This window comes from Bombina bombina, chromosome 1, assembly GCF_027579735.1.
Source record: "Bombina bombina isolate aBomBom1 chromosome 1, aBomBom1.pri, whole genome shotgun sequence".
Classification (NCBI taxonomy): Eukaryota; Metazoa; Chordata; class Amphibia; order Anura; family Bombinatoridae; genus Bombina; species Bombina bombina.
In genome coordinates, this window is record NC_069499.1 from 570,868,726 (window position 1) to 570,894,316 (window position 25,591).

At 36.5% G+C, this 25,591-nt stretch overlaps 1 protein-coding gene across 3 annotated transcripts in view; it reads right to left on the reverse strand.

Annotated features, from left to right (window-relative positions):
• Positions 1-25,591, reverse strand: part of ERBB4 (erb-b2 receptor tyrosine kinase 4) — a 1,322,334-nt gene that overhangs the window by 774,074 nt on the left and 522,669 nt on the right. For all 3 annotated transcript variants that reach the window (XM_053698789.1, XM_053698786.1, XM_053698787.1), the window contains exon 2: positions 674-828. In XM_053698789.1, coding sequence (XP_053554764.1) covers positions 674-828 — 155 coding nt within the window. The remainder of the gene's footprint in view (positions 1-673; positions 829-25,591) is intronic.

Here is a 25,591-nt window from a genome sequence, read left to right on the forward strand (position 1 = left end):
ATTACTAGCTAGCACTTTCATGGTAGTGTCTAACTTCCAAATTCCTGTAGATCAGATATGTATTTTCTTACTATACCATAATGCTCAGAAGACATTGCAAGAGATCCCAAGTGGGGGCTTTCTTCTGCTGTCCCTTTCCCCCTATTTTTGCCCCTGTTGTCCCACAAATAGGCTTGCTTTTATTTATTATAACTATTTCTATTTGTATAAAGGTATAATTTCAAACAATTGGTGTTCTGTATCATTTTTAAGCAATGCATGTATAATCTAAAGTGACCCTGCTCTGATGCCACAGGAATCCCCTTGCCATGACCCATTGGAACTTAAACTACTCACATTCTGACACCAGATCACCCAGTTAACAATTTTAGCTTATTTATGTCTTATTTATTTCTCACAACTGGAAGTCAAGTACACAGGTAAAAACCATGAACCCTCACCAGAAAACCAGGGACTAATAAACTTAATAAATAACAGATATTGAGCAAGAGCATACTACCAAGTAAGCATTATGCTATAGAAAGACACCTCAAAATTTGCTCTCCGTGCTAAATTATGCTGCCCTTGGCCCAGGGCAAGTTTGACTAGTCTCCTGTCTGATTTAGTATTATTATAATTATTATGTTTTTACTGGCTCCAGCAAACAGGAAGAAAAGGGAATACATCACATTACCCGCAGAAAGCTGAGGTTACGTCCATGCTCAATGTTGGTGATTTCCAAGTTCCCCATAATCACTTCACAGTTCTCATAATACTTGCGCAGAGCTTTGTACTGTTGTTCCAGGTCTGACAGTGAACTCAGCATGTTCTCTGTGCCAGTGCATACTCCTAGAGAGAGAAAAAGTAAAGAAATGAGCACAAGCTTGCCAAAAAAGAAGACAATAAATCCCAGCCTTGTCTAGAAGCTGTGCCATATATCTCCCAAGGCTAGTTCACTAAGCATAGATAATTAAATATTACAGATAAGTAACTTCTCTATTCAGACTTCCTGACACATTTCCACCAAGGCTAGGACTCTCCAAGCAGAAATACTTCATCACCAGAGACATCTACCATTGTCTGCACAAAGCTTATGCCCTGCAAAAGAGCACAACTTTCCATCCAGCGATATTTCAACAACAGAGATAAGGGCATGTGATCCCCAGGGCATATGGCATGCTTCTGTCTAGGCAGGAATGCTAATATTTCACTGCAAATAATACAAGGAACTACAAGAACAATCTTGGTGGAATTTAGGATTTTAAAGTCCATGATCATTTCTTTAGCAAAGAATAATTAGTGTTAATATCAATGTTAATCACTAAAAAAAGGTACAGTTACAGGTATAGTTTTTTAAATAAATAAAAAATACACTTCCCCTAAAGAGACAAGGAAGTCAAAATTAAACCTCAGTGATTTATGCAGAGGCTACAGTTTAAAGCTAAAAAGTTCTGTTATCCAATGTACCAGTATTTCTTGGTATCTTTTGATAGAAATGAGGCAGGCTTAGGAACGTGCATGCATCTAAAGTACTTTATGTATAACATTGTTGAAAGGTTTGTTGCAAATCCAAGTTCTGCTGCCAGTGCTTGACACGTGCAGGCTCCTAAGCCTATATTAGTATATTGCCTAACGTCAAGAAGACCACGACAAGAGGTAACTAATAAAAGGTTGGACAGTTGTTCTCTGCTTTTTATTCTTTTTTTATTTGGGCACTTTATCTGAATAATGAAAGATTCATTTTGACTTCCGTGTTCCTTTAGTCACAATTTGCTGGACATATTGTCTATGTTAGTTGTGTTGTGCTAGGAACACTGAGGTTATACTACTAGTGACCATTGTTATAGCACAGTCGCACATCAGTTTTTAAAACATAAGGGTTAACAAATTTACTTTGAACTCAGAACCTACTTAGAATATAGGGGAACTGGACATATAGGCCTTGATCACAATCTATTGGGAGTGGAATTTTTTGGCTCTTTTTTGGTGATATTACACAATATTCTGACAATTGCAAACGGCTTTGCGGATCCTCATAAAAAGTCGTATTTTCCCTATGGTGCAGAAACGTTATCGGTGATCACAATACATTTTCAGGTCACTTGTCAAAAGATTTTATAAACTATTTTAGGCTTATCAAATTCAACATCTCTAGGCACTTGATAAGTCCATTGCAGAGCTTTTGAGCATCTTTAACACTATTTCACGGCTATTTCCTAACCGTAATTTTGCTTGAACTTATGTTAAACACACTAAAATGGCCACGGAAGACATTCTAGAGGTTTATTAACATACATGGTATTGATTCCTTAAACCTCCGTTCATCCCTTTTGGAGAGGCTGCAACAGGGCACACATTTACATATGTGTAGGAACATATACATATCTAGATGCGATGACTACATGATATCATGCATAGCTAAAGGGATCTGCAAGAAAAGTAACTTCAGGACAACATTTTAAAAAAAATGGCATTTTATTATATGTTTTTATTTTTAATATATTTGATTGTATATCAAACTTGCACTGTCGTCATTGTCATTGACAGTACTGACGTGATGAAAATCTGTTTTTTAAAGGAGATCACTTAGTTGTGACATAGTTAAAGGGCCACTAAACCCAAAATCTTTCTTTCATGATTCAGATAGAACATACAAATTTAAACAACATTACAATTTTCTTCTATTATTTATTTTGCTTCATTTTTGAGATATCCTTATTTGAAGAAAAAGCAATGCACATGGGTGAGCCAATCACATGAGACTTCTATGTGCAGCAACCAATCAGCAGCTACTGAGCATATCTAGATATGCTTTTCAGCAAATAATATCAAGAGAATAAAACAAATTAGATAATAGAAGTAAATTAGAAAGATGTTTAAAAATGCATTCTCTTTCTAAATCATGAAAGAAAAAATGTGGGCATCATGGCCCTTTAACTACTGCAATCTGCTTCCATCTGCACACTGTACACTTTTTTTCTATTTCTATATGGTTGTTTTTCAACTTTCACAAGGATTGTTTTGAATACAATTTATTTCTATTGCTTGTTAAATGTCCCTTTTTCTATGCAAAACACTTAAAGGGACAGTCTACTCCAGAATTTTTATTGTTTAAAATGATAGATAATCCCTTTATTACTCATTACCCAGTTTTGCATAACCAACACGGTTATATTTAAGGGATATGAAACCCAAAACTTTTCTTTCATGATTCAGATAGCGCATGCAATTTTAAGCAACTTTCTAATTTACTCCTATTATCAATTTTATGTATCTTTATTTAATACAAGAGAGGACAAAAGTTTAGAAAAAGTTAAGAAACATGCAATACAAATTTTAAAAAGAAAACGTTAGTTATAATGATTAGTTTATTATTAATTGCTTATGATATATTCTATTTTATTTTGTAATGTCATTATTTCAGTATAATCATAGTAAAATAAAGAATACACAAAAAAAATTGGTATTAAAATAATAATAATAATAATAACTATATGCTGACCTTCTTATTTTAGTTCAGTTTATAATAAAAAAAATACTATGTGCAAAATGCGTGGGTGACCCAATTTGATAGATTGACACTTGCAGAAGAGGAATTCAAGCATGGTTTGACACTGCAAATTCTCAGCTGAGAAAAAATCTCAAAAAATAAAACTGTCGATATAAGGTCCTAATATCAAATTATCACAAAGATTTTAAAGGATATGACATACTTGCCATAATGATAATATTTTACAACACTTATGAGGATAATAATAATGCATCTATAGAAAAGATAAATAACAGAAACATGCACAAAAGACTTTCAATATATATATATATAAATAAAAGATGATTACAGAGAAATGCATACACAAGGAATGTTATAAAGCTTAAAGGGACAGTCAACACCAGCATTTTTGCTGTTTTGAAAGATAGATAATCCCTTATTTACCAATTCCCCAGTTTTGCATAACCAACACAGTTATAATTATACACGTTTTACCTCTGTAATTACCTTGTGTATAAGCCTCAGCAGACTGCCCCCTTATTTCAGCTCTTTTGACAGACTTGCATTTTAGCCAATCAGAGCTGTATCCATGGTAAATTCACGTGCATGAGCTCAATGTTATCTATATGAAACACATGAACTTATGCCCTCTAGTGGTGAAAAACTATCAAAATGCATTTAGATTAGAGGCTGCCTTCAAGGTCTAAGAAATTAGCATATGAACCTCCTAGGTTTAGCTTTCAACTAAGAATACAAAGAGAACAAAGCAAAATTGGTGATAAAAGTAAATTGGAAAGTTGTTTAAAATGACATGTCCTATCTAAATCAAGAAAGTTTTTTTTGGACTTGACTGTCCCTTTAAAGGAACACTAAACCCAAATTGTTTCTTTTATGATTCAGATAGAGCATGCAATTTTAAGCAAATTTCTAATTTACTCCTATTATCAATTATTCTTCATTCTCTTGCTATCATTATTTGAAAAGCAGGAATGTAAAGTTTAGGAGCCTGTCCATTTTTAGTTCAGCACCTGGGTAGCTCTTGCTGATTGGTGGCTAAAATTATTTTTTATAAAGATTCACCAATAAAGTTTATATGTTTTAAAACCTGTGAGTGCCCTTACAAGAGAGATGGATTTATATATACACACACAAACATATGTATTTGGTAAATGTTGGGAGATGTGGAGACCAGTTGGGAGATGTGGAGACCAGTTATACAGTCTGCAAATATTCATAGGAGCAGTTATAACAATGGATCTAAATCGCTGGTTTTCAAACCTGTCCTCAGGCCTCCCCAACTGGCCAGGTTTTCAGGATTACCTTGGATGAGAGCAGGTAAAATTACCATGGTTACTAATCAGCTGATTATTTCACCTGTGCCCCAGTTCAGATATCCTCAAAATGTGACCTGTTAGGGAGACCTGGGGACAGGTTTGAAAAAGAGGCTGTATTTGGAACTGAACAAAAAAAATACCCTGATATTTGGGGCTTAACTGGTGAACACTGAGGGTGCAATCACTATCAGTCTCACTATTAGCCCCTGCTCAGAACGCTCAGAAAATCTTTCATCCCTGATCTCCATTGGCAAACAAAATATTAAAATGACCCCATGTATGGATAGAAGAAACCAGATTACACAGAAAAAAATATTATAGCATTGGGATATGTAGAAAACAAAGTTACCATAGTTGATTATGTAATTTCTTTGAGATATTAAGATGATTTATGGTGTGCTTCTCTCTATACGGCAAAACATTAAACTCCTGTGAATGTTCTCTGCTAGCAGAACCTAGATTTGCAGCTACAGAATCTAAATCAGACACCCTTTAATGTGTTTATCATTGCTATAATGCTGATCATTATTTGAAATGCGGTTTCACATGATTGCTGACAGATGAATAAGAAAAGGATAGTATAGTAAAACAATAGTACTACGGCAGCTGGGTTTTTTGATACAATGCGTATAAACACTTTTTTTTGTAGGAATAACGTCACACGCAATAGTCACAAAAGTACAAACAGGAATGTGTGTGCTTGGGACCTTTCAGCAAATACAGAATTTGGAGAAAAAAAAACAGTATTACATTTCTAAAAACACTGAAATCTTTACCACAATGCTGCTGAATCTGTTGGCGCTGTACAAATACAAGTTAAAGGGACATGAAACCCAAAATGTTTCTTTCATTATTCAGATAGAGAATACAATCTTACAAATAAGTTTCTAATTTACCTCTATTAACAAATTAGCTTCATCTTTATGTTATTCTTTGTTGAAGAGATATCTAGACAGGCAGCATGTACATCAGAAGCACTACATGACAAAAGAGTGCTGCCATCTAGTGTTCTTGCTAATATATACAATTGTTGCAAAACTACTGCCCTATAGTGCTGCAGATATGTGCACACTCCTGAGATTTAATCCCTGCTTTTCAACAAAGCATGCCAAGAAAACAAAGAAAATATGATAATAGAAATAAATTGAAAGTTGTTTAAAATTGTATGTTCTATCTGAATCATGAAATATTTTTTTGGGTTTGATGTCCCTTTAAGAATACTGATAATATTTATGACAATGATAATACTATGAGCTTAACGCCATAACTAGCCTTCTGTGATATAGGCACAATCTCCAACAGCTAGTAGCGTATACTGAAACATACACTGTCCGGAAAATTGTCTGAGCTGATCTTTCTTCTGTTATTTCCAATCAGTGTCCAGACAAATGTATCTCTATTGCCAGTGATAACCCAGCTTTCTTAATCCTACTTTCTGTCTGAGAGCCGGAAATGTTCCAGTGACCCAGACGAATGCTGCCAAACACTTATAGCCCCCTGAACAATGTTATTCTCAAAACTCTCCCCTGGGGGATGCTCGGACTGCAAGTGGCTCCGCTGACAGGGGTTTATTTCTGGTAACAACTAAGGGGTCAAACTGATTAACCCTTAAGTTTTTTGGAGAGGTCATTGTTGTTCTCAAGATAAATAACAAAGCAAATGAAATAGGACGACGAATGAACTGACCATTCTGGCTGATTTTCTATACACTAACAGTGAAATTTAGAACAGGTCAAAAACAAAATTAGCTCACATAGACATCCTAAAAACAGGACGATAATAAATACTGACATCAAATGTAAAATACAATACAAATAAAACAAAACAGGGCAGAGAGTCATGTATGGGACCGTTCAGGAAATGTGTAAACATTGCATAAAAATGTATAAATACATAAATAAAATACATAAATTATATTTTTATATATATATTATAATATATATTAGGGCTGTGCTATATGGGGGGGGGAGGTTGTTATTTTTTTATGAAATATTGTGATAAGGATTTTAAATGGGATTTTAATAAAATATTTTTAAACATTCATTTTGCATTCAAAAAAAGGCAGCTCTGAATAATTAAATATTTAGGAGGTGCTTTTGACCCCAGGGCAGGCCAAGTGAAGAAGGTAGAAGGGTAAGTGTAAGGACAGTGAGGTGAGCTGGCTATAAATATTTGTGGGGCAGGAAGTGAATTCCTCTTGAAATCCAGTGTTCTGTGAAGGGACCGAACTTTGTAAAAGAGCGAACCATGTCACTTCCTGTGACGTTACATCAGCTGTTTCTCTCATTTTGCCCCTAATACGCATGCGTGCCAGCGTCATCACATACCTGGCCGCATACGTCACGGTAAAACTATTTAGACTTGTGAAATTCTGAAACCATTGTATAGCGTATGCGTGGCCTTTTCTATCACAAATGGGGGTGTTTTATTGAAGGATGTTTATTCAACACTGCATGTGCATTATGGTGTGAAACAGAAATAAATGAATACTTATTGAAAAATATTTATTTATATATAACTTCAAACGCATACAAAGATTCAAAGCACTTGACTTAATGTAAAATACGACATGCAGTGGCGATATCCGAGTGGCTGTTTGTCATGCAGGGACGAATAAACATCTTTCTAGGTTTGAGGTTATATATAAATAAATATTTTTAAATAAGTATACATTTATTTCTGTTTCACAACATAATTCACATACAGTGTTGAGTAAACATCGTTCCATAAAACAACCCCATTTGTGATAGAAAAGCCCACGCATGCGCTATACAATGGTTTCAGAATTTCACAAGTCTAAATAGTTTTACCGTGACGTATGCGGCCAGGTATGTGATGACGCTGGCACGCATGCGTATTAGGGGCAAAATGAGAGCAACAGCTGATGAAACGTCACAGGAAGTGACATGGTTCGCTCTTTTGAAAAGTTAGGTCCCTTCACAGAACACCGGACCTTGACAGTGAGAAGATGCTCTCACCCTCGCCTCGCTGCCCTGTATAGCAGAGTTTGGCTATATGGATACAGTAAAGCAGCTTTGGCAGGGTGCCTGCCTTTGGGGAATGGTGGAATTTGGATGGGGCTCCTCCTAAAGAGCCAGGAGGGGTTTATAAAGTTTGAGGCTGGGTGTGTTACTTACCATGGATTAATAAAGTTAATTAGGCAGTGGTTTTTTTTTATTTAATCGTTATTTATTACTGTTTGATATTGAATTGGTTATATTTATTTTGTAAATAAATATGTTGCGGCCTTTATAACCCAATCTAATTGTGTGCTTGTATTAGTTTCTGTAAGACTATAGTGCCTATTATGGGTCATGCATATAGCGTTTCAAAACTTCAAGTACACCTTTCTGCTTGTTCACTAAAGCACCTAGATCACTATTAGATGCTAATTTAAAGACAAAGACATGAACTGGAAAAATATAAAATCCACCAATAACAATCTTTCAAGTCTCAAAAAACATTAAATTACAAAAACAACTGAAATTAGCAGCCTGGTGGTTACATTTCCACACTGGCCATGTTTTCCTATACAATCACCTATGAGTTACACATGCAGCAGGATATGCAAGGAGGAACATGAATAGTGCTGTCCAGCAACACTATTCATGTTTCTAAGTAAGTGCAGCACACTCTGCTGTATGTGCACGTCCAAAAAACATGGTAGATGGGGCACTGACAAGGTCAGTCCAATTTACAGTTCATTTTTTTGGCAGCGTTAGTTTTACAAACGTGACGTTTCCTGGTCTGCCCCCAGCAGGAGTGATCAGTGCCGCTGCGGAGTTGGACTTGAGTGTTTGTGTGACTGTCGTTTCAGACTTTTTTTTTTTATAAATAATTGCAGCCTCATGGGATTCAGATTTTGCCATAGCCTCATAGCACAATGTATACACACACAACTAGTCCACCTGGTATGCACTCAACCACCAGAATATATTCTTTATCCATTTAAAGAGTCATGCAAAATATCTTGCATCGCTTTTTAGGAAGTTTTCAAATTCAATGCCGTTTCAGCCCATAAAAAACACGTGTATTGCGCTAATTAACAGTGGCTTTGCACCACATCAATGCTTTCTATTGACACAATTCAACAGCATTATTTCATGCATTATAAAACAACTTTTGAGAATCTTTTCAAGCGTTTTTTTCTCCATTATTATTATTTATCCAATTCAAAGGTCTTGAACCTCATGAACATACTATTGATTTATTTTGAGGTGCTTTTACATTAAACAGATATGAAACCCAAAAATATTCTTTTGTGGATTCAGACACAGCATACATTTTTTAAAAATACTTTCAAATTTACTTCTATTATCAAATTTGCTTTGTTCCCATTGTATTCTTTATTGAAGAGATACCTAGGTAGGCGTCTAGAGCACTATATGGCAGGAAATAGTGCAGCCTTCTTGTGCTCTTGCAAATAGATAACATTCTTACAACACTGCTGCCATATAGTTCTCCAGACAAATGCTCACGTCTAAACTTATGTCCCTACTTTTCAACAAAAGATACCAAGCGAACAAAAACAATTTTATAATAGAAGAAAATTAGAAAGTTGTTAAAAAAAATATGGCAAAAATGCATATAAAATATAAAAAACGACTCAAAATGAAAATGATTGATTTGATGTATCATTAATTGATATTGGTTAAATAAAAAATGCATAAAATAGCAATTTATCATCCCTATTGAATTTCATTAGCTGTCATGTTTTACTTTCACTTCATTTAGAATCTTTTGCTTTTATGAAGGTGTTAGAATTCCCATGTGAAAACCCTTTGAAAGCCATGTGACTAAAGCTGGTGTGCTATAGGTTTTTATCCAGACCGTCCTGTTCTATTTTTTTTTATGAAATTGGAGCAGTTCTAAACATTCAAAAAAAAAAATAGTCAAGAATCACCCAAGCTTTCACCTAGCTCTTCTGATGAATAGAAATAGGGCCAATGTTCTTTCTACCAAAACAAAAAAAATGCTTTCATTTCCATGGAACTGTCACCAATTATTTGGAGGTTCCAACTCACACATCATAAAAATGCACATAATAGATGTTTAATGCCTATGTGTTTACTCCAGCTTCAAAAAAAGATAAATCCATCAATAACAATTATTTCTCCTGTTCCATTTCTAAAAGAATAGGAATCCATACACATCACATTTGACACCTTTATTGATGTTGCATTTCTCTTTGAATTGCTACCCTTAAAGAGATACTAAAGCCAAATGTTTTCTTTGATGATTCAGATAGAGCATGCCATTTTAAGCAACTTTCTAACTTGCTCCTATTAACAATTTTTCTTCTTACTCTTAGTATCTTTACTTTAAAAGCAAGAATGTAAAGCTTATGAGCTGGCCCATTTTTGGTTCAGCACGTGGGTAACGCTTGCTGATTGGTAGTTAAATGTAGCCACCAATCAGCAATCGCTACCCAGGGTTCTGAACCAAAAATGGGTCGGCTCCTAAGCTTAAATTTCAGTTTTCTCGAATAAAGAAAGCAAGAGAATGAAGACAAATTGCTAAAAGGAGTAAATTAGAAAGTTGCTTAAAATTCCATGCTCTATCTGATTCATGAAAGAAAAAAAAATGGGGTTTAGTATCCCTTTAAAGTTGTATTGTTAGTAGCAATTTGTCATTTACTGATAGACATTTCCAAAATCTCCCTTATAAAAAAACAAAGCTCAAGTGGCTATAACTTTTAAAAAATATAATGGGGGGTAGTTATCAACGTGTCAACTTTCCTGCCTTCGCCGGCCCAATACGCCCGCCTAAGCTCGCCTCACATCGCCGCCGCGGACCTCAAAAATTTCGCCTAAGTTATCAAATAAAGCTGTCAAAAAGCCGCAGGGCGATGAGCAGCGGACTGTGAGAGTTATCACTCATCCGATCTCGCTGCTCTTCGGCTTTTTCCCAGCATTATTGCTAGCCTGTCACTAAGCACTCACACTAACTACACTGTTCTACTCCCTATACCAGCGCCCCCGGAGCCCCCCGCAACTAAATAAAGTTATTAACCCCTAAACCGCCAATCCTAGACCCTCCCGCAACTCTGATAAATGTATTAACCCCTAAACCGCCACTCCTAGACCCTGCCGCAACTCTGATAAATGTATTAACCCCTAAACCGCCGCTCCCGGACACCGCTGCCACCTACATTATACCTATTAACTCCTATCCTGCCCCCCCTACACCGTCGCCACCTATAATAAATTTATTAACCCCTATCCTGCCCCCCACTACACCGCCGCCCCTGTAATAAATTTATTAACCCCTAAACCTAAGTCTAACACTAACCCTAACACCCCCCTAACTTAAATATTAATTAAATATATCTAAATAATATTTCTATTATGAACTAAATTAATCCTATTTAAAACTAAATACTTACCTTTAAAATAAACCCTAATATAGCTACAATATAAATAATAATTATATTGTAGCTATCTTAGGATTTATTTTTATTTTACAGGTAACTTTGTATTTATTTTAGCTAGTTAGAATAGTTATTAAATAGTTATTAACTATTTAATAACAACCTAGCTAAAAGAAATACAAAATTACCTGTAAAATAATTCCTAACCTAAGTTACAATTAAACTTAACACTACACTATCATTAAATAAATTACCTACAAAAAACTACAATTAAATACAATTACATAAACTAAAGTACAAAAAATAAAAAAGCTAAGTTACAAAAAATAAAAAAAATAGGTTACAAACATTTTAAAAATATTACAACAATTTTAAGCTACTTACACCTAATCTAAGCCCCCTAATAAAATAACAACCCCCCCCAAAATAAAAAAATGCCCTACCCTATTCTAAATTAAAAAAGTTCAAAGCTCTTTTACCTTACCAGCCCTTAAAAGGGCCATTTGTGGGGCATGCCCCAAAGAATTCAGCTCTTTTGCCTGTAAAAGAAAAATACAACCCCCCCAACATTAAAACCCACCACCCACATACCCCTAATCTAACCCAAACCCCCCTTAAAATAACCTAACACTAATCCCCTGAAGATCATCCTACCTTTAGTCGTCTTCACTCAGCCGAGCCACCGATGGAACTGAAGAGGAGACCCGGACCGACAGAAGTGATCCTCCAAGCGGCGCTGAAGAAATCTTCCATCCGATGAAGTGATCCTCCAAGCGGCGCTGAAAAAGTCTTCCATCCGGGCGATGTCATCTTCCAAGAGGCGCTGAAGAAGTCTTCTATCCGAGCGATGTCATCTTCCAAGCCGGGTCTTCAATCTTCATCCCGCCGACGCGGAACATCCTTCTTTACCGACGGACTACCGACGAATGAGGGCTCCTTTAAGGGACATCATCCAAGATGGCGTCCCTTCAATTCCGTTTGGCTGATAGGATTCTATCAGCCAATCGCAATTAAGGTAGGAAAAATCTGATTGGCTGATTGAATCAGCCAATCAGATTCAAGTTCAATCCGATTGGCTGATCCAATCAGCCAATCAGATTGAGCTTGCATTCTATTGGCTTTTTCGATCAGCCAATAGAATGCGAGCTCAATCTGATTGGCTGATTCAATCAGCCAATCAGATTTTTCCTACCTTAATTCCGATTGGCTGATAGAATCCTATCAGACAATCGGAATTGAAGGGACGCCATCTTGGATGACGTCCCTTAAAGGTGCCTTCATTCTTCGGTAGTCCGTCGGTAAAGAAGGATGTTCCGCGTCGGCGGGATGAAGATTCAAGACCCGGCTTGGAGGATGACATCGCCCGGATAGAAGACTTCTTCAGCGCCTCTTGGAAGATGACATCGCCCGGATGGAAGACTTTTTCAGCGCCGCTTGGAGGATCACTTCATCGGATGGAAGATTTCTTCAGCGCCGCTTGGAGGATCACTTCTGCCGGTCCGGGTCTCCTCTTCAGTTCCATCGGTGGCTCGGCTGAGTGAAGACGACTAAAGGTAGGATGATGTTCAGGGGATTAGTGTTAGGTTATTTTAAGGGGGGTTTGGGTTAGATTAGGGGTATGTGGGTGGTGGGTTTTAATGTGGGGGGGGTTGTATTTTTCTTTTACAGGCAAAAGAGCTGAATTCTTTGGGGCATGCCCCACAAATGGCCCTTTTAAGGGCTGGTAAGGTAAAAGAGCTTTGAACTTTTTTAATTTAGAATAGGGTAGGGCATTTTTTTATTTTGGGGGGGTTTGTTATTTTATTAGGGGGCTTAGATTAGGTGTAAGTAGCTTAAAATTGTTGTAATATTTTTAAAATGTTTGTAACCTATTTTTTTTATTTTTTGTAACTTAGCTTTTTTATTTTTTGTACTTTAGTTAGTTTATGTAATTGTATTTAATTGTAGTTATTTGTAGGTAATTTATTTAATTTATTTAATGATAGTGTAATATTAGGTTTAATTGTAACTTAGGTTAGGATTTATTTTACAGGTGATTTTCTATTTCATTTAGCTAGGTAGTTATTAAATAGTTAATAACTATTTAATAACTATTCTAACTAGCTAAAATAAATACAAAGTTACCTGTAAAATAAATATAAATCCTAAGATAGCTACAATATAATTATTATTTATATTGTAGCTATCTTAGGGTTTATTTTACCGGTAAATATTTAGTTTTAAATAGGAATAATTTATTTAATGATAGTGTAGTGTTAGGTGTAATTGTAACTTAGGTTAGTTTTTATTTTACAGGTACATTTCTCTTTATTTTAGCTAGGTAAGCTATTGAATAGTTAATAACTATTTGATAGCTATTGTACCTAGTTAAAATAAATTGAAAGTTGCCTGTAAAATAAAAATAAATCCTAAGATAGCTACAATATAATTATTATTTATATTGTAGCTATATTAGGGTTTATTTTAAAGGTAAGTATTTAGTTTTAAATAGGATTAATTTAGTTCATAATATAAATATTATTTAGATTTATTTAATTAATATTTAAGTTAGGGGGGTGTTAGGGTTAGTGTTAGACTTAGGTTTAAGGGTTAATAAATTTATTACAGTTGCGGCGGTGCAGTGGGGGGCAGGATAGGGGCTAATAAATTTATTATAGGTGGCGACGGTGTAGGGGGGGCAGATCAGGGGTTAATAAATTTAATATAGGTTGCGGCAGGGTCAGGGAGCGGCGGTTTAGGGGTTAATACATTTATTATCGTTGCGGTGGGCTCCGGGAGCGGCGGTTTAGGGGTTAATATGTAAAGAGTAGCTTGCGGTGGGCTCCGGGAGCGGCGGTTTAGGGGGTAATAACTTTATTTAGTTGCAACGGTGTAGGGGGGGACAGATTAGTGGTGTTTAGACTTGGGGTACATGTTAGGGTGTTAGGTGCAGACATCTCCCATAGAAATCAATGGGATGTCTGTCAGCAGCGAACTTGTACTTTCGCTATGGTCAGACTCCCATTGATTCCTATGGGATCCGCCGCCTCCAGGTGGGCCGTAATAGTGCCGAGCGTACCTGCTAGTTTTTTGATAACTAGCAAAAGTAGTCAGATTGTGCCGCACTTGTGTGCGGAACATCTGGAGTGACGTAAGAATCGATCTGTGTCGGACTGAGTCCGGCGGATCGAAGTTTACGTCACAAAATTCTACTTTTGCCGGTCTCTAGCCTTTGATAACTAAGGCGAATCAGCCTCGCCACAAATACGCTGCGGAATTCCAGCGTATTTGAGGTTGACGGCTTGATAACTAGGCCTCAATATATGTATATGTAAAACAAAAATAGCCGATTTTCATCACAAATGCACATTTGTGACTAAAAAAATACACATCCCTACTAGCAAGTGCCCAGCTTATACATATCCAAAGCATCCTGTTGTTAATTTCGCTCTTTAAACACTGTTCCATGCACAAACTGCAGTGATTTCTCAAATAAACTAAGTACCTTTAACCAACCAAATTCAAGTAACCCTCGCTCTGTTATTTTCTTTCTCCAAATGCTTTCTTATAAAACTTTTTCTATTGCTGAATATTGTGAAGGTTTTGCAATTTTTACACAATAGTCATTCCTTCCCAGTAATTTTATTCTTAATTTCTTGCTTTATGGTGACTTAGTCCTTATTTATTTAATCATCTTCCCCTCTTGTCTTTCAACATCATTTTATGACTGAACTTTCCTTTATAGAGCCAGCTCTCTTCCAATGAAGACACAGTTTACTTACAGCACTTGATATTGTCATTGCATAGTACACTGCAAGTCATATAGTTTAGGTTCTCTCAACATATATTTTTTCAGTGTCCTTAACTCTCTTATTAAAAATGGACTTGACATGTAATTAAGGCAATAGATTTGCACATCAGACCTTGCCAAATAAGTGATCTTCCATCTGTGGTATCAGCTGTTCCTCCTTGAGGTTCCCATGTACCTGAGCTTGTGTGTGTAAGCGGGGGAGCCCTACAGCTGGTGACATGCCATGGGCATGGACTTGGCACATGTGCATAGCCCACTATCCTCTTCTCCCAGAGGCTTTAAGACTGTGAAATAATTTTCCTCATTATTTATTCAGCTGAATTTTATATTAAAAAAAGGCTAAACAGCAAAACCATATTAAAGGGACATTAAACACTTTGAGATGGTAATATACAATGATAAATCTGTTTATATAAAAAAACTCTGCAATATACTTTCATTATTTACTTTTTCCCCTTTTCCTGTAATTCCATTCATAAATTGTGAGCTTTTAGTTTCTGTTAGAAATGGAAGTGCAGAACACAGTTATATTTCACACAGTCATTGACTGCATACTCTAGTGACCTATTTATAACTGTCTCTAATTGGCCACAGCAGAGAATGTAACCTAAGTTACAACATGGCAGCTCCCATTGTTTTATAGACACTAAAGTTTTACACTTATTTTTTCACTTTAAAAAGTCGATGAAACTTTAAAAAATACATCCACATGTTATTTTCAGACTAATCTTTTCTTTGAATGCATTATACTATCTAGCATTTATTTAGTGCTTAATGTCCCTTTAATTCTAAGCAGGGTCAAAATGAGATCTTAACCTTCCCCATCACCCAGTTTTGATGTAAGATAAACGTTTTTGCACATAATTTTTTTATCAGAAGAGTCTTTATAGCCTTACAACATCTTATGTTTTAAATCCACCGTGACAGCCTTATTTGTAAAATATAAGAATGCGCGTAGTAAACAGCAAATCATGTGACCATATAGCTAGGTGCACCCTTCGATTAAAGTTAACAGTTTAGTTCAGGTAAATAGCATTATTCACCAGTCACTGAAAAAGGGCAGAACATCAATATATTAAAAAAAATATGGTGGGTGCTTATATAATGGAACTTTCCTTTAACTGTCTTAGAAAGACAGAACATGCTTTCTACTGAGAGAGAAAAAAAACACGTGTAGAATAATAGGAGGATCACTACTATTAGTGTTAGATACAAATTATGTATAAAGTAGACTGGCTAATTTAAGTTAAAACCTTTGAAGAGAGAAGACATAGACAGTATGGTGTTTTATGAGAACACAGAGCCAGCAGATTTGGCAAGATACGTGTAGTATTATCTCATGCTAAGTATAGGTTCAAAATGGTTTATCAATTTCTAGCCTTTTAGATTTCAAAGTTGGGTATAACAACAAAATAGCCCTGCACCTCTCACCATACATGCCCCTTGGGAACTCTGAGTAAATCTTGTAATCCTTGCTCTTATCAGATAATGAAATATAAAATATTGAAGGGCTATCTGCTAAAAACACATGTTCTATGTTAGATATGATAAAGGTTATGAGAAGATTTTCAATCAGTGAGGTGTATTTGCAGAACAAACACCTCAAAATGACCCCTATACCACGTGCTAATCGTTGTCTGAATTCAAGAATGCTACCAATTTATTCCCAGAAGAAACACAAGCTATTTAGAGTCAGCAATCTGTAAATATTCTTGCAAAACTCTTTCCATTCCAGAGCTAATGATACTCATTATTCCTAGTCTGAACAAAAAGAAGATATAGTAGAAGAAAGGGGAGGGCGATTAACATCCTGTGGTAAAATTAAATAAATATTTGCATGCAAAATAAATGATAATCCTCAGAGCAAAGTGAGGAATGTGCTACATTTTGAAGAGTTCCTAAAGAAAATTGAGTAAGCAAGATTCTTGACTTATAATTGCCAAAATAAGCTTCATCTTCTTTCTATGTACCTATATCCAAAAATGGTGACAATAACTTATGCTGATTAGACCTGAGGTAAATGGGTAAAACTGTCTCAAAGTAGCCTAAAACTCAATGATTAAAAGGCTAGAAACTATATAGAAGAGTGCTAGGTACCCCATTAAAAATGATAAACACTGACAATGATCAGGCCCCAGCTGCAACCCATCCTTCCCCAGCAACTCAATTAACCCTATACATGACCTGACCCTCAACTGCACTAAAACACTACCTAGCCTGTCCAATACCTGCATTACATCTTTTCACCAACTGCAATACCCCAAACACCAAAAGATTCCTATAAACAACCCCCCACAATACTCTTCGAATACCAAAGTTCTCCGGGGTGGTGGTACAAATATGGTACAAATATGAAATAGATACCAATGTTGAAGAAGCTGGTTATGACTATTTGTATATCTTCTATTATGCAGTGACGTGTTTAGTGAATTGTTAGTGAGATTTCAGTGTAATATGGGCACTAAATGAGTTTCTATCAACAATCAGGAAAAGCCAGTGTTCATGGCTACAACAACTGCCCAAGCATACACAGACATCCCAACTCTCCCTGAAGTTCAGGGAGTCTGTTCTGATGTAAACAAATTGAAATATTGCGATCGTGTACGTGATCACGATATTTCAATGATGGGATCGCGTCAGAGGGGGCGTTCCTATGATGCTAGACACGCCCTCCAGGCCACGATCCCATCAGGGAAGCGCCAGTGGCTTCAGGAAAGCCAATCGTTGTCTTTTGTCCATCGGTGCTAAAGCCCAGCAAAATTTGGACGAAATACAACGTCCTAACGGCGTTAAAGGGTTAAACTCAAAATCACACACGCTCTCAGACAGAAAATTCGAAAGTAGTACAGGGACAACTATACTAAGGACTTGCTGAGACGCTATGGAACCTTCAAAGCATGCATCAGTAACCAAAAAGCTTCCACTGATATTAATCAAATAAAACACAAATACTACCTTATTTACTGCACATAATTAAACTTCGTATTGTAAAATATTTGAGCATTCAACAAGCATACAATCACTGGAAAATAGGTTTGTTGTATGTGGTTGTGCAATAAAGCTACTTTTTTTAATGTGAGTTTTGGGGGAAGCTACTTTAATGATAAGTCTGTATCTTATTTAGGGTTTTCCAGGTGTCCAGTAAATAAATGGAGGGGCCCAACAATAGCCAGTGAAGCCACCTGCCTGAAATGAGTTTTTGCAGGTTGGGGTGTCTGCATACATACTGAGCTACAAAAGCTACTTTTTTCCAGGAAACAATCAAAAATGATCACTTAATCTTCTGGAGTTATAAAACCAAAACATTTTATTTTGTAATTCAGACGGAACATTCCATTTTAAAAACGTTTCCATTTTACTTCTATTATCAAATTTGCTTTGATCCCATGATATTGTGTGTTGAAGAGATACCTAGGTAGGCACCTGAAGCACTACAAGACAGGAAATAGTGCTACATCAAGTGCTCTTGCAAATGGATAACATTCTTGCAAAACTACTGCCATTTGGTGCTCCTGTAATGGGTCCTCTCCTAAGCATACATCCCTGCTTTTCAACCAAAGATACCAAAAGAAAGAAAAAATTCATAATAGAAGTAAATTAGAAAGTTGTTTAAATCACATGCTCTATCTGAATCATGAAATAAACATTTTCAGTTTCATATCACTTTAGGACAGGAAGCCAAGACCTGATAAATCTCAGGGGACAATAAGCCACAACTCACAGGATCTTACTTTAGACCGTTTTAATTATTATATAAATATTTATTGGCATAATAGGAATACTTCCTCAGCTTTCATAAAGGCTCCACAACAAGGCACTAGAATAAAAACATAAAAGGAAAAACTTGCAGCAATAACTGATTGTTGATCAGAGAATAATCTGTCTCAATGAGCAATGACTGTAAGCGGTTACTACATCATATTCTGGTGTATTTTTTAAGTAAATCACACTGAAAGAGTAGAACCTAAATAAAAAGGTATTTGAGAAAATAAGGGTTAATAAGAAACAATGACCACTGGGATATGAAGCTACCAGAATCCTTTGCACTATGCATCTACATCATGACAGAGCAGTGGATATTCTGATTGAAAAGATACGACATGCATCTTTCCTTTCCAAACACTTATTGCATCCATAAAAATAAAAAAAAGTTAGTCTGACCATGAAGAGCTTAGATTTTATAACAAAAACGCCTGATTAGAAATGCAGATAATGATACCAATAAGATTCTGACAAGAACAACCAGTTACTTTCTAAATGACAAGTGAATCACAATCCTTTAGCAATGTTTACACAATTATTTATTTCTACAGAATTCCCCAATTAAAGTCTACTGGGTGTTTTCTCGATACCTCATTTGAAAAAAGATTTTCTAAAGGTTTGTGATTGGTTTCTAAATTGATTCAATTACTAAGGCATGAAAGGTAAGCTGCAAAAAAACACTGTGTACCTTTAAAGAAATACCCCTCCTGTAATAACAGTGGTGTGCCCCAGAACTGTATTTCAGACCCCACTGAGATCTTCATTTCCTTAATCTAAAACATTTTTATTGTATCCTGGAGTTCAGTATCTTTTGTAATTACCTTCCTGGTGTTAATTTGTCTGAGCAATGCATAACCTTTTCTAAATAAAGTTATCCTGAAGCTGGGACAAGTAGATCTGATCTCCCTCACAGCTCGCAGGCAGAGAGAAGCTGTCACAAGCTAATTAGTGCGCACATTAATTGCCGACATCATTTTTTGACGTTGCCTTGAGCCCTTGCAGCAGCTAGTGGCCTTCTGTTTCCCAACAAGGGAAATATGGCACTACATGGGCTGTGCCCTGCTCTAAACAACTAGTGCATAAAAGTGGGCAACTATGAGAGAAAAATGGCAGAAATGTGATGCAGGTGTTTTTAGATCTCTGAAAAAAATAATAGGGTTATACACCTATAGGTTTATTATGCCAATCCAGTGCAGCTGCTTTCTTGAACACCTAAATGTCTATCTGCATATCAAATGTATCTTCTTGTCTTCCTACCCTCTGTTGAAACAGCTCCTTTGCTGAGAGCATACTGAGGTAAACTAAGGTGCGTACACAAGTGTTGAGCACTATATAATAGCAGTGATTGCAACATATTGCTCAAGACAAATGCAAGCTTCGTTCTCGGCCTATCCTAGAAAGATACCAAAAGAAAGAGGTGAATCATATTACTAGAATTAAATTGTAAGTATTTGTTTTATTGCATACTCTGTCAGAATACTGACTGTTTAAATTTGATTCCATGGCCCCTATTTATCAAGGGCTGGCGGACCTGATCCGACACTGCGGATCAGGTCCGCCAGACCTCCCTGAATACGGCGAGCAATACGCTCGCCGTATTCAGCATTGCACCAGCAGCTCACAAGAGCTGCTGGTGCAACGCCGCCCCCTGCAGACCCGCCATCAGGGGGGTGTCAATCAACCCGATCGTACTCGATCGGGTTGATTTCAGGCGATGTGTGTCTGCCTGCTCAGAGCAGGCAGACAGGTTATGGAGCAGCGGTTATGGAATGCCCACCCACCAACGATCGGCACCATTGCTGCTTAAAAAAAGGTATTGCAGTGATGCCTCCATATCAAGGCATCACTGCAATACCTTGAAAGCGTCTGGAAGCGATCGTGACCGCTTGAAACCCCAGAGGACGTGTCAGGCATGTCCTTGGTTATTAACTGACACTTTTTGTAGGACGTACCTGACACGTCCTTGGTCGTTAAGGGGTTAAAGGGACAGTCTACAATATACTTTTTTTTATTGTTTTAAAAGATAGATAATCCCTTTATTACCCATTCCATTGTTTTGCATAACCAACACAGTTATATTAATAAAGTTTTACCTCTGTGATTACCTTGTATCTAAGAACCTTCTTCCAGCCCCCTGATCACATGACTGTGACTGTTTATTATCTATTGACTTGCATTTAGTATTGTCTTGTGCTAAATCTTAAATAACTCCCCAGACGTTAACACAGTGTTATCTATATGGTCCACGTGTACTTTGTCTCTTTGTGTTGAAAAGAGCATGTGATAAGAGGCAGCCCTCAAGGGTTTAGAAATTAGCATATGAGCCTACCTAGGTTTAGTTTCAACTAAGAATACCAAGAGAACAAAGCAAATTTGATGATAAAAGTAAATTGGAAAGTTGAATAAAATGACAAGTCCTATCTGAATAATGAAAGTTTAATTTTGACTAGGCTGTCCCTTTAAATTTTATAATGAAATGTTTGCACTACAATGTCCCCATAAATGTAATCCTGTCCAAAAATAATCATTAATGCCTATAATGAAGGTATAAGTCATTCTAAAAGCACCAGCAGAGAAACCCCATCTATAATATTACAGACTATTCACAGGTGTCATATACATTGCTTGTTAGGTGGTGTATACTGGAAACAATAGAGTTAATAATTCCCAGAATGCAATGCAAAATATACTGCTGCATATGCCAACTACGAACTGTTTGACAATTCTTCATTTTCCTTTATTAAATCTAAGGCGATGAGGGAAGATTTCTGTTTCATTAATTCCCTCGTTAAATGTATTTTTTGTTTAGTGCTTTCAGCTGTGTAAGGTCCATTTATTACTGGCGCACATTCACAAAGCATTTCACTTATTATATCATCAGATTAAACTCTCTTAAATAATGAATGGCTGTAATTACCGAGACGATAGAAGACAGCAGAGCAAGCTGCAGATAAGGTTTTCCATGGGATCAGCTCCACAGAGTATACACCTCTAAAGAACTAATACGAGGAATCAAAACCGAGAAGAGTAGTTTATTAAAACAATCTGCGCTCACACTTCAAAGTAATCTGAACAATAGAAAATACATGCTATGTAAGTGGATATTCACTATACATCTAGACCATGCCTCTGTTTCAGAACCTGTTTACAGTTCTGTTCAGCCAATCAGAAAGTTTGCCGACATCCATTCTTACAAATGTGGTGGAGAACATTTAGATCCTTGTTTAACAAAACATATAGGTGGTGGAGCTGATTTTAATAGAAATAAAGATCCTTTAAGACCCCTTATTGGCTTTATGAACATGAAATGATAAATGTGAAACTGTGATGAACTGATCATCATGTACTGAGTAATGAGTATTGAAAAATAGTAGTATTAACCATTTATGTTTACTAGACTAAACTTCCTATCACTTGTTTTCTATTTAAAAAAAAGTATTTTCAGTTGATGTGCCAGTGTTCTTTTCTTTATTAAAGGGACAGTCTAGTCCAAAATAAACTTGTATTATTCAGATAGGGCATGTAATTTTAACCCCTTAATGACCACAGCACTTTTCCATTTTCTGTCCGTTTGGGACCAAGGCTATTTTTACATTTTTGCGGTCTTTGTGTTTAGTTGTAATTTCCCTCTTACTCATTTTCTGTACCCACACATATTATATACCGTTGTTTTCGCCATTAAATGGACTTTCTAAAGATACCATTATTTTCATCATATCTTATAATTTACTATAAAAAAATTATAAAATATGAGGAAAAAAATGGAAAAAAACACACTTTTTCTAACTTTGACCCCCAAAATCTGTTACACATCTACAACCACCAAAAAACACCCATGCTAAATAGTTTCTAAATTTTGTCCAGAGTTTATAAATACCCAATGTTTACATGTTCTTTGCTTTTTTTGCAAGTTATAGGGCCATAAATATAAGTAGCACTTTGCTATTTCCAAACCACTTTTTTTCAAAATTAGCGCTAGTTACATTGGAACACTGATATCTTTCAGGAATCCCTGAATATCCCTTGACATGTATATATATATATTTTTTAGAAGACATCCCAAAGTATTGATCTAGGCCCATTTTGGTATATTTCATGCCACCATTTCACCGCCAAATGCGATCAAATAAAAAAAAAAAGTAAAATTTTTCCAAATTTTAGGTTTCTCACTGAAATCATTAACAAACATTTTGTGCAATTATGGCACAAATGGTTGTAAATGCTTCTCTGGGATCCCCTTTGTTCAGAAATAGCAGACATATATCGCTTTGGCGTTGTTTTTAAGTAATTAGAAGTCCGCTAAATGCTGCTGCACACCACAAGTGTATTATGCTCAGCAGTGCAGGGGTTAATTAGGGAGCTTGTAGGGTTAATTTTAGCTTTAGTGTAGTGTAGTAGACAACCCCAAGTATTGATCTAGGCCCATTTTGGTATATTTCAGGCCACCATTTCACCGCCAAATACGATTAAATTAAAAAAAATAGTCAACTTTTTCACAAACTTTAGGTTTCTCACTGAAATTATTTAGAAACAACTTGTGCAATTATGGTACAAATGGTTGTAAATGATTCTCTGGGATCCCCTTTGTTCAGAAATAGCAGACATATATGGCTTTGGTGTTGCTTTTTGGTAATTAAAAGGCCGCTAAATGCCACTGCGCACAAAACGTGAATTATGCCCAGCAGTGAAGGGGTTAATTAGGTAGCTTGTAGGGAGCTTGCAGGGTTAATTTTAGCTTTAGTGTAGAGATCAGCTTCCCACCTGACACATCAGACCCCCTGATCCCTCCCATAGAGCTCTCTTCCCTCCCCCACCCCACCCCACAATTGTCCCCGCCATCTTAAGTACTGGCAGAAAGTCTGCCAGTACTAAAATAAAAGGTTTTTTTTTTTACTTTTTTTTTTTAAAGCATATTTACATATGCTGTGTGTAGGATCCCCCCTTAGCCCCCAACCTCTCTGATCCCCCCCAAAACAGCTCTCTACCCCCCCCCCCCACTGCCTTATTGGGGGCCATCTTGGGTACTGGCAGCTGTCTGCCAGTACCCAGTTTGCATATAAAAATGTTTTTTTACAATTTATTTTAGTTTTTTCTGTAGTGTAGCTCTCCCCCCCCCGATCAATCCCCCACCCCCTCCCAGATCCCTTAGATGATTTCCATTACGTTTTTTTTTTATTATTTTTTACAATAATATCCAAAATAGTTTCTGTAGTGTAAGCGGTTCCCACCCGCTCCCTCCCCGTGCACGCGCCCTCCCGCCGCCTCCTGTGCACGTGCGCGCCCCCGGCAAACCCGCCCCGGATCCCGCCCCCTTCTCTGACTAAGAAGCCATCGATGGCCGCCCACCCACCTCCCATTTACGCTCCCACCCACCAACGAATGCGGCCATCGATGTCCGGTGCAGAGAGGGCCACAGAGTGGCTCTCTCTGCACCGGAGGGGCAAAAATTGTTATTGCAGGATGCCTCGATATCGAGGCATCCTGCAATAACCGGAAAGCAGCTGGAAGTGATCAGGATCGCTTCCAGCTGCTTTCCAAACCGAGGACGTGCAGGGTACGTTCTTGGTCGTTAAGTGACTTTTTTAAGAGGACGTACCCTGCACGTCCTCGGTCGTTAAGGGGTTAAACAACTTTCTAATTTACTTTTATCACCAATTTCTCTTGGTATTCTTAGTTGAAAGCTAAACCTGGGAGGTTCATATGCTAATTTCTAAGCACTTGAATGCCCCCTCTTCTGTCAGGGCATTTTGACAGTCTTTCACTACTAGAGGGTGTTAGTTCATGTGTGTCATATAGATAACACTGTGCTCATGCACGGGGAGCTCCTAGGAGCCAGCACTGATTGGCTAAAATGCAAGTCTGACAAAAGAACTGAAATAAGGGGGCAGTTTGCAGAGACATAGATACAAGATAATCATAGAGGTAAAAAGTGTATTTATATAACTGTGTTGGTTATGCAGATTTAGGGAATGGGTAATAAAGGGCTTATCTATCTTTTAAAACAATACAAAGTCTGGTGTAGACTGTCCCATTAAATAGTATTTACCACGGTTTAAAAATATATTCTTACAAATAACAATATGTAATAAATAAAAAAAAAAGTATTTAAAGGGACATTGTACATTAAAAAATTTTGCATAAATGTTTTGTAGATGATCCATTGGAATAACAAAAACATGTGGTGTTTAAAGATACATTTAAGAACATAAAAAAAATTGAAATTACAATACTTTTGTGTTGTCTTGCCACAAATTAACATTCCAGTTGAGTGAGGCAAAATTTGAGTGGTATAATTTTATTAGCAAAACTTCTATTGCTTATATATGTTATATATGTTATATCAGTATATTATTACCTCTGTTTCAGCCTATTAGGGACAGATATGTAACAGGCTTCCCAAAATGCAATGTCTTAGTTACTTTATTGATGAAATGCAAAGAAAAGGAGGAGTTATAAGAAACGTTTTACATTAATAAAAACAAGTATGTTTTACCCGCTTGCATAGTCTTTCAAGTTTTGTGCCCATCTTATTATTTTCAATTTTATGGCTGTAAAAGAAGTTTTAAAGAACTTAGCTCAGTTAAAAAATGATACATTATCAATTAGCAAGTGACAACTGTTCTTAAACTTCACTTAAGTTTGGCGCTATAAAAACCTATAACTTTCTAAAAATGTTAATGTTAAAGATTTATAGTTGTAAGTTTCCACTTATATATTTAAAACAAATAATTGTAGATACAAAATGACATCTTTTATTCTCTTTTTTTGCAAAAGAAGGCTCAGAATGAAACAGCCAATCAGAGGCTGCATCGCTTGAGCCACTGAACTGTATGAGTGTGTGCCCCCTGTTGGCTGTTGCCATGAAA